We start from the raw sequence: 21,348 nt of genomic DNA, 5'->3' as shown, positions 1-21,348 counted from the left end.
TTGGATTGATGATCTCAGAGGTCCCTTCCAACCCAGCTGGTTCTATGATTCTCTGATTCTATGGCTCCCAGAGTATCCCATGGGAATTGTGTGGGCTCCAGAGGGGCAGGTCCTCACCGCTGCCCACGCGTTGGCTGAGCACCGCGAGCAAGACCAGCTCTCGTTCACCAGGTCTGGACGAATTCCGTAACAGCCTGAAAGAAAACAGTTACATCCTCATCAGGTCAGAGTTTTCCCAACATATCTGTGCTATTGACTCGTTGACTTTTCAGTTAGAAGCATCTCTGAGAGCAGGAGCAGCATTTGGATGATTATATTCAATAGGCTCAGACTAAAGTCTGAGGGGGCAGAATTTGGGACCAGCAGGTCTAAAAATAAACAAAAAATCCACATATAGGAAACTCTCAACATTTTTTTTTTTACTTTTCTAAGGATTACAATAACAGGACTTTGATCCTTCAGGCAGGTACTGGGCTCCAAAGTGATGCTATCACTGCTGGAAGGCACTCACACAGCAAAACAGGTAAGGTCACTGAATTTTGGCAAGGTTGAAGCAATTCTCTTTGCTACATGGTGTTATGAGGAAAGACAAATCCAATAATACTGCAAGGAAATTAAATACCTGCATTTCACATATTTAACAGTATTTAATTTATGGTTATATAAAGTGTTAGAAACATCTGATTTTACAGAGCATCAACTACTGTAACATGCAAGCACCAAATCCTCCCACAGCAACACCAAAATAGTAAAGTGGCATTAAAGCCATAATAAAGACAGAGAAATAAGAACAAAAAAGACCCTAAAATTCTGGAAAAGGTACTGAGGTTTGTCACTGAAAACAATGGGGAAAGACACAGAAATAGTTTTGAAAAAGTGGATCTATGTGATTCCTGCAAGCTTGTAAAGCAAGTGGAAAATTAAATACAAGCATCCCAAATAACACACAGCTCATCCCACCCAGCCTTTACCTATCCTACCAAAACCCCATCCAGCCTTCACCTATCCTGAAAAGCTGAACAGAAAGTTTCAGCTGGGAACAACAATCTCAAATTACCGAATTAAACTTAAACAAAGTCATTCAGAAAGCACTGGGATTGCCACCATAACCTGATTTATAAATATCATCCACTTAGCCAGATAAACAGCATGTCAAAAAAAGTCAATACTATGGATCTGCAGCTGTTCTCCACAGCTGAGATCTCTTTTCATCATATGGCAAATCAGGAAAGCAGATTCCACCCAGTCCTAGAACATGGGCAGGGTGTTCAGTCCAAAAACTGAGCTGAGACAGAAGCAGACACTGAGCTGGAATAGTGCTGGACCTCACAGAGGTGGGGAGCAGGCTGGGATTTCAGTATGGATTTCTTGCTCCAGGGCCACAGGCAGCTGGAATATGGGATCTGGGAAAAGGAGACTGAGGGGGGACCTTATTGCTCTCCACAACTCCCTGGCAGGAGGCTGGAGCCAGGAGGGGGGTCGGGCTCTTCTTCCTCATAAAAAGCAACGGGATGAGAGGAAACAACCTCAAGCTGTGCCAGGGGAGGTTTAGACTGAAAATTAGGAAAAATTTCTTTATGGAAAGAGTTGTGAAGCATTGGCACAGGCTGCCCAGGGCAGTGGTGGAGTCACCATCCCTGGAGGTGTTCTAACAGCGTGTGGATGTGGCACTTGAGGACACGGTTTCGTGGTGAACCCGGTGGTGGTGATGGGGTGACTGTGGGACTTGATGATCTTAAAGGTCTTTTCCAATTTTAATGATTCTATGAGGGGAGAACAATCAGATTTACCGAGCCCCAGACTGTCCCATAAGGACAATCCTAACAGACCAAGAAAAATATGCCCTTTTTATGGATTTTGTCAACGCCTCAAAAGCCCAGAAACCTTCCCAAAACCTTCCCAAAACCTTCCCCCTCCGTCTGTTCCGGCTGCTGCCGTAACCCAGCACAGTTTGGGAGGACACTTCTCAAGAACACTCAGGCTGCCAACTGGTTTTACAGCACAGATTAGCCAAAATACACCTCTCAACACTGCAATCCTGCAATAAAAGCAAATGGATCCTCTGCAGCAAAGTCAAAGGCACGTCACAGACTCGGAGCACAAAGAAGGAAACAAGAATTCGCTGGAGACTCCAGCAGATTTAAGGTCCATCCTGTCCTCAAGGGGAAAGCACAGCCAAAATAAAAAGCTGCTTTTCTCTATACCTTGAGTGTGCAGATTAACATCATCTTGCCCACACCCCTCTGTCCCTAAACAGAATTTGGCCACTGAAACCATTTTGATAGGCTGGACTATTGCAGACATATGGATGGACAAGATGCAGCATCTCTGATTGCTACAGAGGCCACAATTTGGGAAGGAAGGAACATCCTCACTGTGCTTATTAGCCAGGAATGACCATAATCAGGGATTCAGCACAGAAATAAAAGTTGCCTTCCAGTTCTCCACCAGAGCCAGCCCTGCTGAGCTGCGTGGGGACCTGCAGGCTCTAAAATTGGAACAACAAAAGTAATTCCAGCTGATGCAAGTCAAATAAGATTCCCCATCTGTCAAGATCAAACAGCTGAGCAGGAATTTGTCACATCTCCTACGAGCCCAAATGTTAACTGGATGTTGTACAATCCACACTGAAGGTACACACTCCACCAGGATTAATCAGATCTCCTTTTAGACATAACTATCAGGGAAGCAAACAGACATATGTTCCCTCTTGTAATCAAGTGCCATTACTACAAACAGTATCACAGACACTAATAAAATGTATCTCCAGCTCCTCCATAATCTCTGCTGCACGCAGGAACAATACAGCCTCACCCAGCAGAGCAATTTTGGGAGGAAATATTTGAGAGGAAAGAGTGCAATAAGCCTTGGGAGCTCTGCTTTATTACAGAAAATGAAAGATATCGAAAGAAAGAATCTTTTCTGTGAGACAGAAAAAGGATCAGCCAAAAAACAACCCCTAAAAGGAATATTGGTGTGTATTTTTAAGATCAGTGACTGCCAAGGTGGACTTGAATATACAGATATTCCTTCTAGTGGAAGGTGGTCCTGCCTGTGGCAGGGGGTTGGAAGTGGATGATTTTTAAGGTTCTTTCCAACCCAAACCATTCTGTGATTCCAAGATACACTTGCAGTAGAAAAGGAAAAAAAACAGGAGTGACAGGTGTAGCAACCCTGGAACTCAAATACAGGCAACACACAAATAAACTCAGGAGTTTCTCAATGCCCCAAAGGCTTTGGGAAGGAGGGAACACTCACTGGCATGGACCTGCAGGCAGCATTTGGCACAGGATATCAAGGGACTGGTTCCATCCTCTCCAATGTAGGAATTTGAAGGAAGGGGCTCTGTGTTTTCCCCACTTGAGGTAAAGCACATCTCTGGGATCAGGGGCTTGGTCTTCTGGCCACACTTGGAGAGGTGAATGAAAGAGGATGGTTCCCCTCCGGAGACTGGGCCAGCTTCCTTATCCACCTGTAAGGACTTGGAGAGGAAATGTCAGCACATGGAATCACCTCCTCCCTGGGCACAGTTTAAACTTTCAAGGCTGAGCACTCCCCTTGCAAAAAACCCACCAAGCACCTGCCAGCAGACAGCCAAAACCTGAGCCTTAAAACCCAATTCCCAGGCACAGCCCACCCCTGCCTTGCTCCTCTTCCTGAGGTCTCTCCTGGGACCTGTAATTTGGTTGGAAAAGCTCAAAGAAGCTTTAGAATAATGAGCAGCTTTTCCTGGTTTTCTTTTGCAAAAAATCTGAATTCCTAAATTGTGGCTGAAAACACTGAGGAAAAATAAAAAGGAAAATCTTATTTAAAGCAAGACCTTCCCTCCCCCTCTCCCACCCCTCTGGCATCCTTCCCTACTCTTCCTGCAAGAATTCCTCCTGAAGGACATTTCAAGGTTTCTGGTAGCAGGCAGAGTTAAAAGCAATGGATTAAACCAGCCCAGCTGCACCCAGTTTTCCTCAGAACCATCAAACAACATCCAGCAATCAGAACAGATATTTTATTTTCAGTCTCTATAATAAATCAAAGAGATTTTATTGAAGGGGGGGGAGGTGGGTCCTGCTTTTTCTCAGAAAAAGCTCCCAACACATATCCAGGGAATCTAAGGCACATATTCCTGGTGGACACACAAAGCCAAATCTGGCTTTCTGTAAGAACAAATCAATACACAACTGAGCAAATGACTAATTCATCTGATGAATTTTTGCCTTTCTGCTCATAACATCTCCCAGAGCATATTGGTAGTTTCCAAAAGAGATGATGGATGTGCTTACTCAGTAAATCTTGATTTTGTTGCTTGTTTGCATATATTCAGCAGTCTGGGCCTGTGCTGAAACACCAGCAATCACCAGCTTGATGTGCAGAGTTTTCTGCACATGAAACAAGTGTTTGCAAAGCTCTTTAAATGTGTGATTTTAAAAAATGAACACTGAGAAAGCCAGAGAAGCCAGGAAAAAAAAACAAACACAAAAAAAACCCCAAAAAGGCTGTGCCAAATCCAAACACTTTCCTTTGGGGTGCAAATTTGTAGGGGTCTGTCTTTATTATAAATGTCTACATCCTAATTCATCCATCTGAGCAGTATCAGAGGTTTAGATTAGATATTAGGAAAAATTTCTTTTTGAGAAGCATGGTCAGGTATTGGAACAGGCTGGAGCCTCCAGCCCTGGAAGCATTCAAAAAACATGGGAATATGGCACTGGATTTAGTGGTGAATGTGGGGCTGGGTCTGGACTGAGAGCTGGACTTAATCTTAGAGGTCTTCTCCAAGTTTAATGATCCCATGTGAGGAGTTACCTGGTTGTAGGGGTAGAAGAGGGTGCAGACAGCACAGTATGGCTCACTCAGGGCAGCAGCTGCATTGAATTTTCTTTCAGCTGGGAAATTAAGTGCTTTATTCTTCCACTGGAAGGAAAGTAAAGATTTCAAAGCCTCTGGATCACTCATATCTTCCTCTCCAGAAAATGGAAACGTTTCTAGAATGAAAGAAATAAAATCCCAAAACAATGGACAGTCAGGAGAGGTTTATAGATAGAACAGGTGAAATGGCAGCAAGGTTGAGTAAACAGCTCATTCTCAGCAATACAAGTGCAATAAATAAAAATATTCATCCATGGTTCCTCATATGCCTTAAATACTTCCTAAATGGATATAATTCCTACTGTATGGGGAGGATGGACAAGACAGGGACAGAAATGACTTAATGGAACTGGTCATGAGAAGGAGGAAGAAGAAAATCTGGATTTACTGCCCTCACAACTCTGCCTTCTGGCTGTGGAAACCTATTCCATCCTAATGAAGCTTTAATTTGAACTTTAGTAAGTTCAAAACACATGATGTGTCCCTTTGCTCTCTCCAAGTGGGAGCTGCATTCTCTGGAAGATGTGGATGCAGTTGGTGCTGGTTTGGTCAGGACAGTTCCCAATTCCCACCACTCAGAGTGTTCCAACCTTCCCAAGGTGCCTCCTGTGCCTGTTCCACCAACACCAACCTTGGCTCTGGGATATCCTGGGTTCAGGTGTTCCTTCCACAGCCATTCCAGGGAGGACACACCACTAAACCCTCCCTTTGCTCTCCCCACCATCCCTCCCTCTGCCAGAGCTCTGCCAGAGCTGCTCCTGCTAATTAGTTTGCTAATTCTTGCTTTTCATAAACCTTTAAAAGGCCCTTGGCCTTTCAGGATTAAACCACTGCAGGATCCATTTGGGGGGCCAAGTTTCTTACCCTTCCTTAAGGAAGGAAATTTGAGTCACTGTAAGTGTTAAAGAAATTTTCCACACAAGCCTAAGTGTAAATCAGTCCCTGCATCACCAGTCTGCAAAGTTTCCAAGAGAACAGGGAAGTCAAAAACATCTTGGTAGAACATTATCCCCAGAGCTCAGCACATTAAACCAAATTGTTCACTGCCTCACTGTTAATTACTAGAAATAAGCAGTTAATGTTCTGCTCTATAGGTCTTAAGTCTCCTCCCCAATTCTCCCTCCCTTTGAAGATTTTCTGACTCTCAGGTTACCTGAAAGGATAAAAGGAACTTGGAGTAAAACATTAACAGCTGAGTTCACATCTCAGATTTTAAATGTTCCCCTCGACTAATCTAATACAGAATTGCCAGACAATGTGGAAATTTGATTATGTTTAATTAATCACTCCTCTTTGGGAGGTGATGGATGCTGTCTGTGTGGCTCTGTCATACTTCAAACCAAGGTTACTTCCTAAAAAGTGCCTTTTCTTTTCAAGACATGAGTCAAAAACCTCATGTTTCTCCAAATTTTAGTTGAGGCACATCAGGTGACAGGCAGGGATTTATGATACCAGTGAAATCAATGCAAGCAGCATCCTAATCCAGAGTGACAGAGGGAGAGAAAAAGGGAATGACTGCTGTGTGTTATCACCTTCTCTCCTCCCAGGATGGACCCTGGGGGACACACAGCTCCTACCCTGCAAGTAAGGAGGGACAAACAATTTGTCTGGACTTAATCTTAGTGTAGCATGTGCTTAATTTACATGCTCACTGTTCCTCTTGCAGCCTTCAGATCATCCTGGTAGATCATTCCCTGAAAAAGCAGGGAGTGCAGAGAGCTGCTTCTATTCCCTGGTGGGGAGGGAAGACTCTGTTTGATCAGACTGTGCCCAGCAGGGCTGTAAATCAGCCCCCAGGAAATGCTCCTGCTCCAGCAGCCAAGTCCCCAGACACCATCCAACAAAAGTCAAGGCACTGGGAAGAATCTGCCTAATGAGGAGCTTCCAGCACAAAGTTGGCTGCAAGGTCTCACCCCAAGAGAAGGTAACGAGTCTCTGCTGCCCCTCAGCTCTTCACTCCACCTCACACACCCCAAGACATCAAAGGCATCCTCCTTGGTGAGGAAAGGGGTGTTCAGGATAACCCCTTCCTGCAGGAAGCTTCTCTAAAACCAAGGGATGTGTTCTCTGAAGGGAAGGGAACAGGGAAGGTGTTGTCCTTTGGAATGAGGAGCTGTGAGTAAGGACTGGCAGCTACACCCACAGCCCTGCCCCAACACACAGAATTTACTGTGGCCTTGTCTGTATTCATGGGGAAAGACCCAAAAGTGGGAAATTACACCACAAAACAGAGTGAGAGGCAGGAGTCTTTTTTTTTCCCCTTGGTCCAGACTGCTGGGGCATTCACAGGGACTGGAATGTGGGAAAAGAAGGATCAGTGATGCGCAGTTAAGCACTGACAGACTTGAATTCTCATTTCTGCATCTGCCAAGAAAAGTTGGGCCCCAACACTGACATGAATTAAAAGCCTTTAAAAGGTTAGAATTAACTCTCCCTACACACACAAGAGCAGGCCTGACCTCCACTGCCTTCCAAGGGGAACAGATCTCATTCCACTCCAATATCTGACACGGAGCTTTTCCTTTAAGATGCAATTTTCTGTGAACTCTCTTTTCCCTTTGCCCAAAATGCTGCCTCACTTTGCAGCCAGCAAAATATTTTTCTTGAGAGGAAAAAAAAAAAAGAAAGGTGGGAGGTGAGAAGGGAACACCTCCCATGGAGGAGTTTTGTTTCCAGCTGGGTTATCAAAACAGGAACACGCTGCATTTTCCACCAGTGAAGTGGAACACACAAAGTTTCAGGGCACCCAGTTATGGGAATGGCTTCAGGAATTTTGTGGATCAGGCAAGACAAACATTCCTGGTGGTGCTTCACTCACCCTCATCACTTGAGGTCTCCTGTTTGACCACGGACAGCGGGGAGCGGGTCGGGGGTTTGCCCAGGGGGTGACGACGACTCTTTTTGATCTCCATCTTCATTTTGGAGAAAGCAGAAGCAGTCTGGAAGGAAGCAGAACAAGCTGGATGGGCCTCCCAAAGGAGGGAACAGGACAAGAGAGGCAGAACTCTTGTCAAAAAGGGTTCTGAAATTCACACAGCAAACTTTTCAATGCTTTTTGGCTGAAACGCTTCAGTTTTCTGAGCCAATTCCTGTAGCTGATAAAAGCCAACACTAACTCTCCAGAAGTTGGGTAAACTACAGAGTTTTCTTCAAGTCAGAACAGGCTCAGAACATCTGCAAGCTGCCAATTCAATTTGCTAATGAAAAGTCTGGTCAATCACATGCACAGCTGGGAACTCCATGAAAATTATGGATCATCAAATCCCAGAATGGGTTGAGTTGGAAGGGACTTTAAAACACATCCAGTCCCACCCCCTGCCATGGGCAGGGACACCTTCCACTATCCCAGGTTGCTCCAAGCCCTGTCCAATCTGGCCTTGGACACTTCCAGGGATGGAGCAGCTACACCTTCTCTGGATAATCTGTTCCAGGGCCTCTCCACCCTCACAGGGAAGAATTCCTTCCCAATAACCCATCCAGCACTGTCCTCTGGCAGTGGGAAACCTTCACCCTTTGTTCTCTCACTACATACCCTTGTGGTGTGCATGTACAGGCCATGCAGGACCAGAAACATTTTCCTAGAACATTCCAGCATATTTACATTGTACTGGACCCACTGCCCCATTTCCCAGTCAACACTAAGTACATTCACCCTCATCCCAGGAGCTCCCCATCCTGAACTGAACCACAGACTGAACTGTGAGAAAATATTCCCTCTCTCCCTGTAAAAGCCCTCATCCCAGGAGCTCCCCATCCTGAACTGAACCACAGACTGAACTGTGAGAAAATATTCCCTCTCTCCCTGTAAAAGCCCTCTGTGGCTCCCCAGCACGGCACTATTCCACTGGAGGCTCAGAAACAATCACGGAATCAGAGAATGGCTTGGGTTGGCAAGGGCCTTGAAGGTCATGGAGATCCTTCAGGAAGAGCAGAGAGACCTTTCACTAGCCCAGGGTGCCCCACCCAACCTGGCCTTGGACACTTCCAGGGATGGGACAACAACTGTGGACTCCTCTCATTACAACAAGTTACTGCTTCAAACCAGCAGATCTTACAGTGCTTGCTCATGGAAAGCTGCCAATCACTGACCTCTGCAGTGACCTCTGGGGTTGCTGGCTCTGCATTCTCCTCCTCCTTCCCAGGGATCTCCAGGGGCACCGCCTGCTCCCTCCATGCCAGGCTCTTCTGGGTGGCGAACTGCTCGAAGGCCTGCTGGCAGGACATGCGCTCCTTGTCGAACACCACCTTCTTGGTCCTGGGCACCACGTAGAGCATGGGGATGATGGGCCTGGGTTTGAAATCCTCCTCCTCCACCGGCGCCTCCGAGGGCTGGATGATGTTCAGGGGACCCGGGGGCAGGTTCTTCTCCGCCGTGGCCGGCGCCGGGGGCACCGGTGGCCGCGCTGCCCCCGCCTCGCCCTCTGCCAGCTGCTGCTGCTGTGGGGCTGGGGGTGGCACTGGGGGCTGCACGGGGGGCTGAGGGGCCTGGAGGTGGTGCTGGTGTTGATGGAAAAGGTGCTTCTTCTTCCTCTCGCCTTTCACTTTGGGAGGACGGGCCTTTACTTTGCACTCCCCTGTTTCAAGAGAACAAGGACAGTGAGCTCCTGGGCCAAGAGCCAATATTTACTGTTTCCCTCCTTTCAACAAAGAGCTCCACTGCTGGGCTAACCTGTCCCACCATGGCACCATTGCTCTAACATGTCCCATCATTATTGTTCCAACATGCTCCATCATGGCATTACTGCTCTAACCTGTCCCACCATGGCATTATTCCTCTTATATATCCCATCATGGCATTACTCCTTTAACATATTCCATCATGGCTTTATTCCTGTAACATATCCCATCCTGGCATTATTCCTCTAACATATCCCATCCTGCAATTATTCCTCTAACATATCCCATCCTGGCATTATTCCTCTAACATGCTCCATCATGGCATTACTCCTCTAACCTGTCCCATCATGGCTTTAGTCCTCTAATATATCCATCATGGCATTACTGCTCTAACATGCTCCATCATGGCTTTATTCCTCTAACATATTTATTGCTCTAACATGTCCTAGCATGGCTTTATTCCTCTAACATATCTCATCATGGCATTATCCTCTAACATGTTCCATCATGGCTTTATTCCTCTAACATATCCTATCATGGCATTATTGCTCTAACATGTCCCACCATAGCATTATTGCTCTAATATATCCCATCATGGCATTACTCCTCTAACCTGGTCCATCATGGCTTTATTCTTCTAATATATCCCATCCTGCAATTATTGCTCTAACATGTCTCATCCTGGCATTATTCCTCTAACATACTCCATCATGGATTATTCCTCTAACCTGGCCCATCATGGCTTTATTCCTCTAATATATCCCATCATGGCATTATTCCTAACATATCTCATCCTGCAATTATTGCTCTAACCTGTCCCACCCTGGCATTATTGCTCTAACATACTCCATCATGGATTATTCCTCTAACCTGGCCCATCATGGCCTTATTGCTCTTATCCCATCATGGCATTATTCCTCTATCATGTCCCATCATGGTATTATTCCTCTAACATATCCCATCATGGCTTTATTCCTCTAACATTTCCCATCATGGCTTTATTCCTCTAACATATCCCATCCTGCAATTATTGCTCTAACATGTAACAATCCTCACATTATTGCTCTAACATGTCCCACCATGGCATTATTGTTTTAACATGTCCCACTATGGCATTATTGCTCTTATCCCATCATGGCATTATTCCTCTATCATGTCCCACCCTGGTATTATTCCTCTATCATGTCCCACCCTGGCATTATTCCTCTATCATGTCCCACCCTGGCATTATTCCTCTAACATGCTCCATCAGGGATTATTCCTCTCCAACAGGCCCCCTGAGAGCTGCAGACATCCAGCTGTGCCTCAGCACTGCCCTAGAGAAGCCCATGCTACAAAGAAAAGACTTGTGTCATTTCTATGGACTATTAAATTCTTGACTGGAGCAGAAAGGCTGCCAAAATGAATGTTTCCTGAAGGGAAAAATATCTAAATCCCTAAGAAACTGGACAGTGTGCCAAAACTCATGTCATTTATTACATTAGCCCTGACTGTATTTCAAGTATTTTGTATCAGCAGCCTCCAAAGTTGGGGGCACAAAACCATCCACTGGGGTGCAGGAAGGAAATATTTTTGTACTGTTAACAAAATAAAATATATCTCTAGAGTAGGGTTTATTTTATCTTTAGGTCTTCCTTTTTTAAATCTCTGCTTTTCTGTATGTCTGTAACAGACATATCAGCACAGAAATACAAGTGTACCTGGGTATTTCTGTGCTATATATAAAGAAGTAAGTATATAAATAAAGACATACATCAGGAAGTGTGCTCAATTTTTTTTTTTTTTTTGCTGATAAGGAGGTGCAATCAAAAAAGTTTGGAGGGCCCCATTCTGTATCATATTGTGCTAAACCTCTGGTCCTCCCTTTATTTGCAAGCCCAGCTCTTATCTGGGTAATAGTGTGTGTCAACGTGCTCAACAGCCCCAGGAAATGAAGAATTGAACAAGGACACCTGAATCATTATTACCAGAAGATTTCTGCTGTAAAGACTTTTTAAAAGATGCCTTTAAAGCATAAATCAGGCAGAGCACTGAGCTAAGCCTGTTACAGACCCCACACCAGCACGGGATACTGAGACATCCTTTGCACTGTCCCTGTTTCTCCCAGCTCACTGTCACTCATTTGATCTGAACAGGTCTCTCACAGGGCTCTGACAACACTTCTGGAACAGATAAACATCCCAATATCATCATAAAAGGCCCATAAAAGTCTCCCCACCTCTCTTCCCAATGGAACTCTCTTATGGGAACCACACACTGATTTTCCAGCAGTGGCTAAAACTCCTGCTGGCCACTGAGGGAGTGTCTCAGGTTAGGAGAGGAGCTGCCTTCCCCTCTTCCCTCTGCCATGATGTATGTTCCCACTGCCCAGCTCCTCCCTCACTCCAGGGATGGAGTTACCAGTTCCCCCAAAGGCAGGGAAACCAGATGCTCACAGGCAGAGGGCAGGGCTCCACTGATTCCAGAGGAGATTGGTTTCCACCTCCAGATGCTGTGACAAAAGGTCATTTCCCATAACAGGATGGGAGGAAGAGCTGGTGACACCCCAATAATGATGTTTCACCAACCCCAACCTACTCAGACCCTTCCACTACTACCCCAAACCTGACCAGTCAAACCCAGTAAATGGAAAACCAGATAAACCATCACACAAAAACAAGGTGTCTGCAGGAGGAAGGGTGAACAACCCAACAATGAGATAAAGTGCCAATATCCCTGCTGAAATCTTCCAGGGAATACCTCAGCCTCAGCATTTCCCACAAGTCTGCTCTGGGATGACTTTATTTACACTAACTTATAAACATGGGAACAAGTCCAGCCCAAATAATTATAGCTGTGCTTGTGTAGGCAGTCCCTCAGATAAACTGATTTGTTCTATCACAGAGAAAGGAATATTGAATTTCCTTAGAGAAACAAACCCAGTGAATGAAAGGCAAATTGGATTTCTCCCCAGTTGCACAAAACCAGATCATATTTACTCTCTATACACTCTGAGAATTCTCTCCCCAACAACACCACAAATGCCATTCACCAGCTTTATTGACTTCCAAAGGGTAATTTGACAGCAGCTGGCACGTAGAACTGGGCTTAAAAGTCTTTGCATTAAGATGAACAAATGAGTTTGCAAGTGAATCTATAGAATCAGAAGCCAGGGAAAAGGGAGGTTAAATTCCAAGTGCTTGTCTTGGCTGTCCTGAACATTTCTAGGAAGGAAAGGGGTCTGCAGGCACAAATCCACTGTAGGTTAACAGAGGAAGGTCTTTGCTGTCCTTCCTCGTGTAGCAGAGCTGGAAAACACGTGTGACAATGTGGTGTCATGGGGAGAAGTGTCCAGGGATAATGGGAAATAATGGACAGAGTTCAGGAAAGCTGAGGAGCAGCTGAGGGAGCAGGAGGGGCTCAGCCTGGAGAAAAGGGGGATCAGGGGGGACCTTCTGGCTCTGCAGCCCCCTGGAAAGAGGTTGGAGCCAGAGGGGTCAAGCTCTGCTCCCAGGGAACAAGGGACAGGACAAGAGGAAACGGCCTCAAGCTGTGCCAGGGGAGGGTCAGGTTGGACATCAGGAGGAATTTCTCCATGGAAAGGGTGCTCAGGCATTGGAAGGGGCTGCCCAGGGAGGTTTGGAGTCCCCACCCCTGGAGGTGTCCAAGGAAGGCCTGGATGTGGCACTCAGTGTCTGGGGACAAGGTGGGATCAAAGGTTGGACTTGATGACCTTGGAGGTCTTTTCCAACCTCAAAGACCCAGGGATTCTGTGATATCTTTGAGGGGAAGGGGTTTTGGTGAGGAAATCAAACCCCTTCCATAGGACCCCACACCACAGCTTTGTGAACTGGGATTATAAAAAGATGCTAAAGGAGCCTGGAATTCCTCCATTGCAGCAGCATCTCCTGGGATGGGGCAGAGACAGTTAGAAATGGATTCCAGCACCAGAGGGAAGGTTTGTAGCCCAGTCTGCAGGACTCTCACCAGGCACAGCACCACAGGCAACACCTGCTGACTCACAGGAGAGATTTCTGCTGCTCAGCACCCCAGGAGAGCAGCAGAGACTAAAGACTCTCCTTTCTCGTGTCCCAAGACAACCTGCTAAGAGTTCTGAATATATTAATAGCAACATAATAAATTATGAATGCAAAGCTGAGTCACAAAAACCAAAACAAAGCACTGTTAAGGGATCTGGGTCAGAAATCCTGAAAACCTCGAGTTATAAATACTCAGCTTGTCCAAATAACCAGCACGAAGCACAAGATGTACTTTGAAACCCTGATTACTCTGAAATCTCCTTCTTCCTCCTTTTTCAAGGTCATCTCTACTGGTGTAAACAGAAAATCAAGCCAAATTAAAACTAGAGAATAAAGAAAGGAAGGGAAGGAGGTGGGGGGGGAGCTGAATTGCCACGAGCAGGACCATCCAAGCAGATGCTCTTTTCTTTTTTCAAGATGAAACCCTAAGACACTGGTGAGAGGCAGCAGGATGTGGAAAACTAGAGAAGCCATTGGGATTTAATTGCTATATTGCAGTGAGAAAGCTGTATATTTGCTCACAGCCACACCAAGCCTGTTCCAGTGGCACTTGCTGCAATGGTGCTGAAAATCAGCTTTTCCCTCCTGAGCTAAGAGTTAAAGAGCTCTTAAGATGTAGTGGAAGGGTATGATTTGGAACCTATTCAGCTAGAACAGAGTTTTTATTGTTCCTTGGCCATTCTAATGATCTCAGATCTGTCCCTGTCACTTATCTCTTGTCTCCGAAGAAAAATCAGCATTTTCGGGCCATTTATTCCAAACATCAAGTGTTAAACTTGTACAAGAGCTCAGAGCAGACAATTTAACACACTGCTGCTGCTTCCAGGCTCAGGGCAATAGAAATTAAGTGTCTGCACTGTGCTGCTGCTCTGTGCAACAATGATTCTCCAACCCCTGATTTCCCCTGAAAAGAGAAAATACACTGTCTAGTTAAGAGGCTCTGGAACTGAACAAAGCCCTCGATTCTCTTCCCAGAGCTTCCATAGATTTCCTTTAAGATCATTATCAAGGTTCTCTAAACACTTTGCAGCATCAGTTTCTCCAAGTGCTAAACAAATAATGGAATGTACACAATAGATTAAAATTAATTCACTTCTCGGAGAAGCCTCAAGGAGGGAGTGGATCAGACACAGCAACCACTTAACCACACACGTTAGGGGGGGAAAAACCAGCTTTTTCCCAGCAAAAATTGCAACTTTTGCTACACAGCCAAGAAAAAAGGTGTCACAGAAAGAGCCTCCTGCTCCATGGGTGAGTTCAGGCCTTGGGAATAACCATGTGCAGGAGAAATCCCAAAGGATTGGGAGCTGTCATGGACTGGTTTTAATTTCAGCCAGGCAAAGAAAGCTGAAAAGCTTCCCTGCTCCAGCTGGACTTGAAGAAACCCAAGTGGGACTCGTGTAGCAGCTGAGGATCCCTCCCAACCTAAAGCTCCCTGGATTCAGCCTGTGAGAAATGGGAATAAAGGGAGGGAAAGAGGAAAGATGAATTGCACAGGGCAGTGCACAAATCAATCCTCTCCATGAGAGGGATGCAAAAATATATTTTATTTGTTTCCCTACGAAATATTTTTTTAAAATATTCCCCCCATAATATATATTTTTACAAACCTCTCATATTTTCAAACCTTACCAAGAAAGCTATTGGGACTGAATCCTTAAAGAGAGGGAAAAATCAGCTGCTGCTGTGAGTGATGGTGTATTGCAGGGAGCATGGGAAAAACTCTGCTGATATTTCAACAGAAATAAACAGCAGCACAGAAGTTATTTACAGAGGTGTTTTTAGAGAGATAACTTGCCCCAACTCTTCACTACCACCAGTGAGCAGGGCCCTCACCTTCTCCCTCAATCCCTTTGCTTCTCTCCTCTTCCTCCAGGTCTGTCCCTCTTTTCAGCTCCTCTTTTACTTTCACGTCTTCCAGGGCAGTTTCAATGGCCATGACATCCCCCAGAGACTTCTGATCCTCTGTTTTGTGTCTCCTGTTTTGACTCCTTTTTCTGTGAGACCTGGAAGTACAAAAGTGGGATCTGACATGAAAGCACAGCCTTCAATACAGAAAACCATCACTGACTTAAAAAAGCCGAACCCAAAACAAAAGGATCTTCTTTGGAGTGAAAACACAAGGTAGTTAAAATAGCTACAGGGCAAAGGAGATATCTGAAAGGGAGCAGATGAACCTTGCATAACACAACATTTAAGATCCATTCTTGCAGCCATTAATTGTCTGGGTTTCCTGAAGAGCTTTTTCCCACCATCACTAATGTAAGCTCACAAGCTGCAGTCAAAGTGATTTTAATTGTGGTTTTAAATCTATTTTGCTTGTATTTCAAAATACAGATGAAAACTTGTTTAAATCTCTCTTTCATCCACTGCCTCCATTCCATTATTTCAGTTCATTCTGGCCGTGCTTCCCTTTGGCAAACTGCTGGAAGTCTGCAAAGCATCATCTCCCAGCTCTGAGACATTACCCAGCACTGCCAGTTCCTAAAAAACACACCATAATGAATGTTCAGAGCAAAATCAATAGGCAGACTATGATTATTCAGTGGTATAATTCACAAGGTCCAAGGCCTTGAAGAAATCTAACTAAAAAATAGGTGTATTAATATGATCAGACTAATACTAATGAGCCAATAGCAGTGCTGTTCATTCTTTTTAAAGTCAATGCCACTAAGAAAAAGAGATTACAGCAGCCACAATGCAAAGAAAAATGCAAATTCAGAAGTCAGGATGATATTTTTCTTGGTTGGGAACAGTAGGAAGCCAAGCACCCACCCAGACACTCCCTCCCCACTGCTCAAGAGGGTCAGGGGGGGAAAACAGGAAGAACAAGAGCCAGAAAACTTGTAAGTCAAGACAAATGCAGGTGAAGGAAAGAGGGAAGGATGAAAAGAGAAAGAAATAAGCCCAGGAAATGCACTCACCGTGTCCCCCAGGCAGAGCAGTGCCCAGCCAGGCTCCAAACAACCCCCACCCCAGAAGCCAAACCCCTCCTTCTTCTTCCTCTCCCCCAGTTTTTATTGCTCCCCATCCCATTTTATGGCACAGGAGCTCCCTTTGGCCACTCTGGGCCAGCTGTCCCAGCTGGGTCCCCTCCCCATCTCTCACCCACCCCACAGAGGGGGGGGAAAATAAAGCCTTGACACTGTGCCAGTGAAACCAAAACCATCAGAGCCTTCTGAGCACTGGTGTGGCCACAATTCCCAGCAACTCCATCCCAGCCAGTCCCAGTCCAATGTTTTTACAGAACCCATCCAATAGCTCCTTGAATTTTGGGTTTAAGTCTAACATGCTCTCTTTTCAAAAGAGGCTGATCCAGAAACTTGTCATTTTTACCCCATTTTTAGCATGTAGACACTTTTTTGGGGGGGGTGTGTGACAAACAGTCAAACACAACCACTGCCTAAGAATGTAGAAAAGCTGAAATTCAGCTTCCCATCCTTGGAGCCCAGAAATTCAGCTGCTAATTAGATTTGCAGCACAACAGAATTAAGGGCCCTTAATCAGGTAACTGCCAAAGGAGGGAGAAAAAAAACTTCCACCTGAGATGGAAGATGAATAGAAAAGCAGGTTGATCCATATGCACAGAGATTTCTAATTGCCAGACTCTGAGCATATGGTGGCTCTCCAAGTATAGATGTTGCCTTCACACCTGCAAGACAGTCATTAGCAGGAACACAGAGCTGAACCCAAAAGGATCAGCTTTGCTCTTCACCCATATTCCAAGTCCACATCACCTTCCCTGGAGGGGGAGGAAAGGCAGGTGGGAGGAGAAAATAAAGCTGTGAGACTCTGTCATTGCAGCTGGAACTTTTTTTTGTAGCTGCAGAAAGCATCAGAGTGGTGTCAAAGGGTGGTTTTAGGAAAGGGTGTTTTATTCCTGTGGGGTGGAAATGCCAGGTAATAATGACAGCACAAAGCTTTATACTCACAGGAGATAAAATACTCACAGGAGCTAAAAAAGGAAAAAAAAGATCTGGCAGTGCTCTTCTCACTCTGGAGTTATGGGGAAGAGAGGCAGGAAGCTCTACATTTAAAGAAACTGCTTCCAGAACTGCAGGCTGAAGGCTGAGCAGCTTCCCAGGTGAAGCTGTTCTGGGTCTGCCAGAATTCACACACCAGAAATGGGCTGTTGGGGACTGGACTGGACTAAAAACAGTCTCTTGCTGAAGCCACAAAGTAAACAAAGTTGAGTTTTTCAAGGTAACTAAGTCTGACTGACCTTAGAGAAGAAATAACACATCTCTGCAGAGTTTAAAAGCTCCATTTTCCAGGAGAGCTGACAAAAAAGCAGCGTTTGTACTCTTTGAAGAACAGACCACAAAGTGACTTAAATTAAGTAGCTACAACTGTGAAGAGGTTTGGGCAGAGGTGAATCCCTTCCCTCCATCCTGCTGAGAAAAATCAGGCTTCAAGTAAAATGATGTCTTGGAAAGACATAAGCACAGGAGAGAATGTACTGCTAAGGAGTATTGAACAGCTTCAAAACTGCTTCAGGATAATACTGAAATAATCCAGGCAACACTGAAGAGATAAGGAAAAAATGTACCTGGATCTTTTGCAATAGGCTCAGGTTGAGAGAGAGGCTTCTCTGCTGAGGGAAAATAATCCTTGGTGTTCATACAGTACCTTACACTGTGCAAATATTTATATATATAAGTAACCCTTAATAGTGACAGGCAGCAAAGAGATTCCCAATTTCCAGATGAGGAAGGAAAAGCTCCAGGGACCCACTGGAGTTCAGTCATTGCCCAGAGAGCACAAATGGCAACTTTCTGACTGAGATTGCACTGCTTTTCCTGAAGCTCATTATAGAAGGAATAGCTGCAAACATCTTAGGAATATAACCTCTGGGGCAGAGCAATATTGCAGAGGTCAGACATCTGCCAAATGCCATATTTATTGTGTCTTTGGGAGCATGGATTTAGTGGGGAACACACCTTTCCATTTCAGCATTTGTAAAATAATACTGGACAAAATACTTCATGTAGGGAACACAAGTCACAGGAGCCCCAGTCCAGGGCTCACTGGGTGACTGAAACTTCTGGAAGATGAACAGCAGTGATGGAGAAAGAAAGATAACACACTACTAAAAGTGTCTCTTTCTTTGATAAAATGCCTAAATACATCAGCTATCGTCCAGTTATTAGGTTTTTAAATTGTTACTCAGAGTCCACATCAAAGATGGCCCCAGGAACTTATTTAACACTTTTTTTTCCCCTGGATTTCCAAGCAGTGATACTGGAACTGAAATTACCAGCAGAATATTACAAGTGGATGAAGCAACACAATTTCCAGAGCCTGCCAATGCTCTCAACCAGGAATTCAACAAATGCTAGATGAGAGCAGAAAGAAACCATGTGCTGCACTGCAAGTGGAATGAGAAAGATGTAAGAAAGTAGGATATGGGAGCATATGGAAGGGCACACACTTTACCTCAATACCTTAAAATACAGAATCTCATTCTTCAAGTAAGCTTGAGGAGGAAGGGAAGTTCTCCCACCACCAGCCAATGTTCAAACCCCTCCAGTTCAATTCTACTCTGAGTCAGCAGCAGCATTTTTATGCTTTTATGAGTTGCCCTCATCCACAACCAGTTATCATCACACCCCCCTGCTAGTTCAGCAGATTAACTCCAGAATGAAAACCAGAGTTGAGGGTCTCCAATGACACAAGAGGTCACAAAAAACTACACCAAACCAAGAGAAACCTCGATGCCCAGAGATTTCCTGGGGGCTTTCAAAGAAGGTGATGTGAAAATACTCAGTGAAAAAGAGGCAAACACCTCCAAGAGTTACTATTTTAAGAAAAACTTGACAGGAGAAAGAATGAAGTGATTGAAGGTGATGAGGGAAGTCACCTACCGGTGTTTGTTGTCCTCTTCCTCATCTCCTATCCTATAAAAGCAAGATTCCAACAGGAAAAGGTTAGCATGCCAAATTTTCCACTCCAAGCATGCTGTTAACACACAAAACCCACAGACTTGGAGAAAATTAAGACAGATCAAAGGAAGCACAGAAAGGCATGCATAAAATCCCTTTTGCAACCAATGGGGCTTTTTTTTTTTTTTTCCCTTCCTGCCTTCTGATAAGTGAAGCTCTAAATGTTTACCATAGATTTTTTTGTCTTCCAGGAGAAGATGAGATGTGAGGGGGCACCTGGTGTCCTACTTTGGAGAATATGTGCTTTTATAACATTTAAAGGGAAGAGAACAATGAGGGACACATTACCCACGACAATTACAAGAGGTATTGTATAAAGAGAACAAAGAAAGGGAAAAAAAAGAGAGTTTGAACTATCTCAAACTAAGAATTATAGCATTTAAAATCTTAGCAATTAGAATCAAAGGGCTCAGACACGACAACTGTTTTCTCTTTACCTGCGGAGCAATTTTGCCTTCAGCTCTGCCTTTGTCTCATTCCAGGCATCCAGTTCTGGGCTGGTCAGAGCTGTGGGTTTCATGTGGTCCAGGACAGCAATGTCTTTGCCTTGTTTCCATAAATCATATCGTTCTGGCTGCAGGACCCTCACAAACACATCCATGGAGATCTTCACCATGTCCTTGCGGCACGTGCACTGCAAGAGACCCCCCCAACACAGGACACGTCACTCTGAGGGACTTCTCTCACCTCCTCAGCCAAATTTTCCCTTTCTCCAGAGGTAAATTAACCCTCCCCAGTGCTGGCTGTAAGGCCTGCAGAGGGTTATTGGGAAGGGTCAATGTTGGGAATCACTTTGATGGCTGTTGGGTGTTCCAGCTCCATGGAAAGCATCAACTCCACCTGCTCTTGGCAAAGCAGAGGCAGCAAAGCTGCCACACTCTCCAAGGGGAGTTGAAGACTCTTTTTCCAAGCATTTTGTTCTCCCTCTAAGGCCACCAACAGGCTTTCTGGTGGCTGACACTCTGCTCATCCACTGTCCTGCAGTCATTAGACAGCAATTACTTTGTCAGATCCAGACCAGGCCAGAGTGTGACCTGGCACCCATGTCCCCTCCATTAGCCTGTCTCTGGCTGAAAAGATATTATTGATATCACTTCATAACTGGGGGAAAAAAAAGCCTTAGAGGAACAAAAGACTAACCTGGAGAACAGGGCAGTTAAACTTCATAATGACACATCATGACATGGCACATCAATCCTGGGCAAGAGCTGAGAAATAAAGCTACAACAAGTCCAACCTGCACCTAAAGCATGTGGGCAGTAGGAGAAAATGGGCATTATTCATCTCAACTGGCCTATGCTCACTAAAACTAACCTGGAACTGCACCCCTGCCATTGCACAAGCCAACATAAAGCTACTCCCAAGTGGTTTTCCTTGGATATATCCATTTGCTGTGATGAAACCCAGGGGATTCTCACCCTGGACACCAATCTCAGTGTGAATGGGCATTTAGTCTTTATAAACTTAATCAAAGGAAGGTAGAGGATGGGAAAGGACACAGGAAGCCCTCAATGCCCTCGTGGCTCTGGGGGCTGCAACCAGAGCTCTGCTTTTGTGAGCAGCTGAGCCCCTTTTTAGTCCTGCTCCAAGGTGCAAAGCTTGGCAGGGGGTGAACTTGCACCAAATTGAGTTTCAACTTTGAGGTTGAGGTAATCAGAGCCACTTTGCAGGACGGGTTTGGGGGTTTTTTCACCCTTCCTTCACACCTTTTCAAAACAATTCTACCCATTCTCTTCACAGAAATGCCTGAAATTAAACCTGTTTCTCCCTTTCTTCCTTCACTTTTCACCACCTTTATTAAAAGATTTATGGCTGTAGTTAAGAAGCCACTGAGAGGGAGAGAAAAGAGCCTTTCTGGACAGTTCTCCACTATCCCACTTCCTCCCAACTCCTGTTTTCCATTTTGC

The 21,348-nt window shown here is 45.1% G+C and overlaps 1 protein-coding gene across 1 annotated transcript in view; it reads right to left on the bottom strand.

The window, feature by feature from the left end:
• The window catches only part of KDM4B (lysine demethylase 4B), an 80,827-nt gene that overhangs the window by 17,158 nt on the left and 42,321 nt on the right, over positions 1–21,348 (bottom strand). Inside the window, exons 8-15 of the mRNA XM_029963878.1 lie at positions 19,879–20,075; positions 19,364–19,396; positions 15,336–15,505; positions 8,953–9,437; positions 7,682–7,802; positions 4,801–4,979; positions 3,259–3,481; positions 118–194 (exon numbers count right to left, since the gene is read on the bottom strand). Of these exons, the coding sequence (XP_029819738.1) occupies positions 118–194; positions 3,259–3,481; positions 4,801–4,979; positions 7,682–7,802; positions 8,953–9,437; positions 15,336–15,505; positions 19,364–19,396; positions 19,879–20,075 (1,485 nt within the window). The remainder of the gene's footprint in view (positions 1–117; positions 195–3,258; positions 3,482–4,800; positions 4,980–7,681; positions 7,803–8,952; positions 9,438–15,335; positions 15,506–19,363; positions 19,397–19,878; positions 20,076–21,348) is intronic.

Source organism: Manacus vitellinus, unplaced genomic scaffold, assembly GCF_001715985.3.
Source record: "Manacus vitellinus isolate BGI_N305 unplaced genomic scaffold, ASM171598v3 scaffold_64_pilon, whole genome shotgun sequence".
In the NCBI taxonomy this organism is placed as follows: Eukaryota; Metazoa; Chordata; class Aves; order Passeriformes; family Pipridae; genus Manacus; species Manacus vitellinus.
Note: the sequence above shows the minus strand (reverse complement) of the source record. Positions and strands in the feature narration are given on the sequence as shown.